At 52.2% G+C, this 7,051-nt stretch overlaps 1 protein-coding gene across 1 annotated transcript; it reads left to right on the top strand.

Annotated features, from left to right (window-relative positions):
• The first annotated feature begins 1,888 nt into the window (after positions 1-1,888).
• Positions 1,889-3,796, top strand: LOC135375658 (uncharacterized). Its single transcript, XM_064608323.1, has 2 exons — positions 1,889-2,364; positions 2,494-3,796. Exons 1-2 carry the CDS (start codon positions 2,199-2,201, stop codon positions 2,952-2,954), a joined length of 627 nt encoding a protein of 208 aa, XP_064464393.1. The 5' UTR covers positions 1,889-2,198; the 3' UTR covers positions 2,955-3,796.
• The last annotated feature ends 3,255 nt before the right edge of the window (positions 3,797-7,051 follow it).

The raw sequence follows: 7,051 nt of genomic DNA, 5'->3' as shown, positions 1-7,051 counted from the left end.
AAAATAACATGACTTTATCTTTTGTGGTACCCTCAGCTTCCGAACACAATTATACAAGAAAAATCTGGTACGGATTTGCACGAGTCGACGTATGTAGCGATGCTCAGGGCATTCCCCTGGTTTGCCTGAAGACGTGGACTCGAACGCCCACGACATCGGAAGGTACATCACTTTTCGTGCCCAGCTAAATCGGTATCCCTAAAGTCTCAACTTATCCCAATGTTAGACGTATACTAGCGCACCATGTGTTTCCTGAAGTTTTCAGCCTACTCAGACATGAATCACGCTCGGGCGACTCAGATGTATGGACAGAAATGATAGTTCATCATAAAGCAGGCGATCATTATCGCAGGTGGGCACTACGGCTACGTAGTAGCCCCTATATCGCTTCATCATTTTGCAGCTGTGTTTCTACGCGGGCTTCAAGGGCACGGTACAGCGTCTGAAGCAAAGTGCATGTTCTTCCAGGACTATTCGCGGTACGCGTTCTGAAGCTCGCGCGCATGTTTGCACAGCATACGCGTACTTTTGGAATGCGTCTCAACACTGAAGCCTTCCGTGTTTACAGTGTGTGAGCGCGTTCATGCATCGCCCGAAAGCTCTACAAGTTTGCTTCGCGTGTTCACCTGGAGGTAACGCTGCACCAAACACAAACAATACCCCACGCACATCCGTTGTCATACCCAGGAAATAATCTTGGATGTTTATACAACAATGCATGTCCTTCGGACATCCTTGTTCGTTATGAGTGTGGACCTATCTGCTGTCACAACGTATGCTGCATTCAACTACTTTTTGGCGAGAAAATTGACTACGTTTGTACCACCGGCTCTTGTTGCTCTCACTTGTTTGGTTGGCTTATTGATTTATTTTGCAATTCTGTCTGCAACATTACAATACTTAAGAAGAATAGGTGCATAACGCAAACCTGTCCCAGCAAGGTGAAAGGAATTGAGGGCGACCTGCAGTACGGCTTTCCCTGTACTCATATCTTCCTGAGCGCATGCGGTGCAATCTTGTGCAGTCTGCAACTGTCCATTGTTCGCTGTCTCCTGCCGCCCCACACTGTGTATGTGTCCGCGCAGAAAGTGAGTCAGCAAAACTGTATATTTATACAATATTCGCATCATATAACTTAACTAACCCTATACGACAGAAAACACGACGGTTCGTATGCACGTCATCATCAGGAATGGGCAAAAGTAGTCTAAACAACAAATATATATGTTTACACTCTCCCTCCAGCACATCCCTGCGCTTCCTACCATGCACTCTCTTGTTTGCTTTTCGTTCTTCGTCCCCGTTTCCATTCGTTGTCGCTGACGTTGGGGAGGTATATACGAGATGGCCGTTGATATTTAAACATGTGGTACTAAGAAGTAACAGTCGTGCTGATGAGTGACAAAGATGTAAGTTAGTGAAGTAGATGTTCGTGTCGGAAACTGAGACAAACTGAATGTTTTCCATGATTCATTTAAAAAGAGGGCATGTGTCGCCATCTTCTGTAGAAGAGGAATACCATAGCACGGTACGAGGCAATCCGTTCCCCACTTGGATTGACTCTCAGTAACACTCCAGGTTCGATTTACACTAAGACACCGACGCTGTAGATATCGCCGATCGATGTAAGGTGTTGGGTCTCGTGATCAAGACGACACAGACCATGAACTTTGATAAAGGCAGCGTTATCAGCGAACTGATAGCGACTTGCGGGGGCTCACACGCTCCCAAGCAGGGGGCGCGAGTGATGTGTGGGAAGCGGATAAAAGCGAGTGGCGTGACAACGCAGGGGGGCTTTTCCTGGATATTGCCGGTTGCGGGCTGGTCTGTATTAAGCAAGTGCGAAAGTATGGAATAAATCCTTGTTTGTTGTTTGAACCTTTTCCTTTGCTGTGTCTTCCTTGGCGACGGAACGGACGGACTGACGCCCCGAGGTTGTGGAAACACGGGTTTCCACAACTGGCGCCCAACGTTTGGGGTCACAGTTCGTCCGTTCGACAGCGGGGAAGACGCAGCACGCGTTGTTAATTTTTCGTTTGGTACGTTTTTTTTTTATTTTCTTTCATTCAGGACTCGCCGGTTTGTTTGCGTTCTTTTTCCGGGGTGTCATTTTTTTTCAGCTATCGTTTTGTTTCAAGCGTGTTTGATTTGTTTTGAGTGCTCCAGAGCTCCCACTCGGTGCCCGAGCCCCGGAGCCAATGCACCATTCGCCGCCAGGCCGATACGACCTCCGGAGCGGAAGGAAAGGCCTTGTACTGCAGCGGTCCCGTTCGCAGGAGACGCTGGCATCGGACACCTCGGTGCCTTCGGAGCCGAAAGGATCAGCCGAGGACAAAGAGGTACATGCAGTGCCTCCATCCCAAGGTACGTTAACTAAGGTATCTAAGGTAAGAGATTACATCGCCGTTATCGACACGGGAGCTACAGTCTCCCTTATCGGCGATTGTGTTTACGAGCACTGCGCATCACGGAATGTGGAATTGCAATCCACAGATATCACTCTACGTCTTGCTTCCAATGACGTGATTCCAGCACAAACTGCAGTTGTGCTCTGGCTTCGCTTTGATGGGAGACGACGAAAGCAGCTCTTCGTCCACCTTCCTGGGCTGGCAGTGCCCGTTATCCTGGGCAGGGACTTCATCATCCGGCAGAAATTTGTGCTGGACCTGCCCAATGGAGGATACGTCTACCACGGAACGTCACGATTTTTTCCTTTCGCCGTGCCACAGGACAGCAGTTCAGCTAAGCAAGCTGCAGCAACGTCCGTCGAAACGTCCCCACTCCCGACTGTCTTGGGGTCATTCCATGGTGCCGAGGAGGAGCGCCGTCAGCTTGAACAAGTACTGCGGCAATTTGACGGTGTCTTCACGGAAAAACCCGGTAAGTCGTCTGTGTTACAGCATGGCATAGACACGGGTAACGCTAGGCCCAGGCGTTGTAATCCGAGACCATAGAGTGTGCATAAGTGTGCTTTGTTAGACGCTGCTCTTGATGAAATGCTCCAAACCGGTGCAGTTCAAACGTCCCAGAGCCCTTGGGCGTTTCCTGTCGTCCTGGCTCCGAAACGTGATGGTACGGCTAGGTTATGCGTCGACTACCGTCGACTTAACGCAGTAACTGTACTTTCTTACTTACTTCAGTAACTTTCCGTCCATCGAGTCTATTATGTATTCCCTGGGCAACGCTACAGTGTTTTCAACGCTTGATTGTAGTAGACGGTTTCTGCAAATCCAAGTTGCCCCGGAGGATGTCCCGAAAACAGCCTTTACCTGTCATAGGGGTTCGTTTGAGTTTGTACGGATGCCTTTCGGTGTGTCTAACTCTCCCGCCAGTTTCCAACGGCTAATGGATACTGTATTGGGAGATGCGAAGTATAACTTCGCGATGGCGTACATGGATGATGTCGTAGTGTTTTCCAGAAACTTTCAGGAACACTTGGAACACCTGTCAGTCGTCCATGCAAGGATGAAGCTGGCGGGGCTAACCATCAACCCCCGCAAGGTGCAGCTGGCATCGCCTAGGATCAGCCTTCTCGGCTTCATGGTGGACGGAGGAACCATCAGTCCTAGCAATGACAAGCTAAAGGCGATCATGGAGTTCCCGGTAACGTAAAAGCCTTGCAGCGTTTCTTGGGTATGGTTGGTTTCTACAGACAATTCATTCCTTATTGCGCTGAGTTAGCGCAGCCGCTTAACCAGTTGTTGCGCAACGATACACCCTGGCAGTGGGGAGAGGAGCAAGAACGATCCTTTCGGGCTCTTTCTCACGCAATCGCTGATACGGCCAGGCTATACTTGCCTGACCTGAACAAACCGTTTGTAGTACAAACAGATGCTAGCAATTATGGTGTTGGCGCAGTTCTCTTGCAGGAGCATGACGCTATTCTCTGTCCAGTGGCTTTTGCAAGTCGCACACTGAATCCTGCAGAACGGAATTACTCCGTCACGGAAAAGGAATGCTTGGCGATCATCTTCGCTCTCAAGAAGTTTGGCCTGTACCTGGACGGCACCACTTTCACCGTCCAGACTGACCACCAGGCATTTTCTTGGCTGCAGCGGCTCCGCAATCGATCTGGACGTCTTGCCAGGTGGGCCCTGACGCTACAAGGCTACTCCTTCAACGTGGAGTACAGGCGGAGCTCGACGAACGTGGTAGCAGACGCGCTTTCCCGTGCGCCTCTACCGGAGGGGGGACAGGAAGGCACCGAGGCGCGTTCTCAGCTCCTGGCAGCAGCACAAGTGGCACGAGACGTATCTTCGTCTTGGGGCACGGTCGTGAGCAGAGAGCAGCTCCTAGACGCTCAGAGAGCGGACGACTTTCGTCAGCGGGTGTCTCAATGGTTAGCTGAGCAGGACTCAGCAGGCACCGGAACGACTGACGGACGGAACGACTGACGGACGGCACGACTCCTATCTGCTGGGCGAGGATGGCATCCTGTTCAGATACATACCCCAGGCGGATGACGATGACGGCTCATCCCCATTCAGAGTCGTGGTGCCACGGAAGTTGCGTAAGTCTTTCATACGATACTTTCATGATTCGGCCTTGGCAGGTCACAGCAGTGGCAGGAAAACTTATGAAAAGTTATGTCGTGTTCCGACATGGCCAGGAATGAGGCAGGATTTAACAAAGTATGTTCGTACTTGTCCCGTATGCCAGAGAGCAAAACCTCGTGGTGGTTTACCCCCTGGGCGCTTACAGCCTATTCAGAGCAATATGCCCTGGCAGATAGTTGCTTGTGATGTGATGGGACCGTTTCCACGTTGTCCTAGAGGTAACCAGTATTTGTTTGTGGTTACTGATCATTTCACGAAATGGGTTGAGCTGTTTCCTCTCAGGACGCTGACTTCCCAGAGAGTGTGGGAAAGATTACTCGACACCTTTTGCCAGTTCGGGTTTCCTGCTCAGCTCATCACAGATAACGCAACCTACTTTACAAGTAAGGTGTTCTAAGATTCTTGCGCTGTCTTAGGCATTCGGCACAAGAAGACTTCCCCATATCACCCTCAGGCTAACATTACCGAACGTGTTAGTCGGAACCTGAAAATGATGTTGGTTGCTTTTACTAGTCAGCACCACCGTGATTGGGATCTTCGCCTGGCTGAACTGGCGTTCGCTACACGGACAACAGTAAACAGATCTACAGGCTTCACCCCGGCGTTCCTGAACTTGGGACGAGAGGCCCCTTTTCCGGTGGAGAATGCTCTGGGCCTCCGGGATGGTGCTACCCGGCCTCCTTGTTCAAGGTTTGCTGAGGACCTCCGGAGTCGACTGGACGATGCAGCCCGGACGGCTCGGGAGAACCTGGACGTCGCAAGGTTGGACCAGGCTCGCCAGTACAACCGTGGACGTCGAAACCTCACCTACAGCGTCGGTGACCTCGTCCTTCGACGGACTCACCCGCTAAGTGATGCGTCGCGAGGCTTTGCAGCTTCACTCGCAGATAGGTGGGATGGCCCCTTCGAGGTAAGTGCGTGCTCCTCCGGCCTCACTTACAGGATTCGTCGTTGTGACACGGGCGAAGAAACTGGGCCAGTACACATCTCGGACCTGAAAACTTACCACCTCCGAGACCCTGAGGGCGAGGAAGCAGACGTTCAGCTTCCTCCTCTAGACCTGGACCAGGACCCCGTTCGCGGACCTTCCAGGCGCTACAGTTTGCGTCCCCGCAGGCGGCGCATGTAGCTGCCACTATCTCCATCGCTAAACTTAGTGCTTGAGACTTAGTGTACAGTGTCTTGTTCGTGTGATTACCGTTTCTTCCACGACAGGTTTTCTGGGGCCTTTTCAGACCCTTGCCGTTAGGAGATGCCTCCTGACTGTTCCGTCTTTTTTCGCTCTTTTTTTAGTTATGGCTCCTCAACCAAAGCAACAAGGAACGGCCGTCCGTTCTGGTCAACAGCAACACCGCCAGCCTGGGAGTTGCCGAAGTTCGCGGGTTGCCAGACCGCCACCTCCCCCCAGACGCCCCTCCGTCGCGACGCGGACAGTTGTGGCTTTCAATCGGTCTGTTTCGTGGGATTCCAGGGCCCGCTGGTCGAGCCAACAAAGCTGCTCCGTGGAGATGACTCCGACCAAGTCCCTCCTCGGTTCCGGGGACTGACACTTCTAGACAGGCATCCCGCGGACCCCCCGATTGATATGACTGAGGACGAAAGACGACTGCTGTGTCCGGTCTGCGGGGTGCCTGAAATTCACCGCTCCATCCATCGCCAGGGACGCCTTCACCACGCCAAGATGGACGCCTTGCGAGAGGCCAGAACAACCGGCTCTGATGTCGTTGCTGCAGTCGCCGTTCTGCAACGCCACCGCCCGGACTTGTTGCGTGGACAGGACCCCCCTCCACCACCTGCTGACCACATCATAGACATGCCTGACGACATTGAGGTCTAACGTGAGACTTGGACATTGAATTTCTGTAAGGTGTGCATCACCGTTTCGTATGGGACTTACTCCGCGCAAAAAAAACTTTTGAGGGGGCGGAAGTGTTGGGTCTCGTGATCAAGACGACACAGACCACGAACTTTGATAAAGGCAGCGTTATCAGCGAACTGATAGCGATTTGCGGGGGCTCACACGCTCCCAAGCAGGGGGCGCGAGTAATGTGTGGGAAACGGATAAAAGCGAGTGGCGTGACAACGCAGGGGGGGGGGGGGGGGGCTTTTTCCTGGATATTGCCGGTTGCGGGCTGGTCTGTATTAAGCAAGTGGGAAGGTATCGAATAAATCATTGTCTGTTGTTTGAACCTTTTCGTTTGCTGTGTCTTCCTTGGCGACGGAACGGACGGACTGACGCCCCGAGGTTGTGGAAACACGGGTTTCCACAAAGGTTAGGCATTTTATCCAGACAATGTTACTGTTGTCGCGATGTTAGGTCACGGCTATCAGCGAGACGCGTTGAAACAACGTTTTTACTGCGTGAGGGCCTCATACGAACTGTTGGAAGTACCGCACGAACAGTGAGCACGAAAAGGGCAGTCAGGCAGCGGTTGTCTTCATCAGCAGGTGCCGCTAAATGTTCCCACCCCCACCTCCGAGACCGGAGGTTGACG

Source organism: Ornithodoros turicata, unplaced genomic scaffold (assembly GCF_037126465.1).
Source record: "Ornithodoros turicata isolate Travis unplaced genomic scaffold, ASM3712646v1 ctg00000914.1, whole genome shotgun sequence".
Taxonomy (NCBI): Eukaryota; Metazoa; Arthropoda; class Arachnida; order Ixodida; family Argasidae; genus Ornithodoros; species Ornithodoros turicata.
Note: the sequence above shows the minus strand (reverse complement) of the source record. Positions and strands in the feature narration are given on the sequence as shown.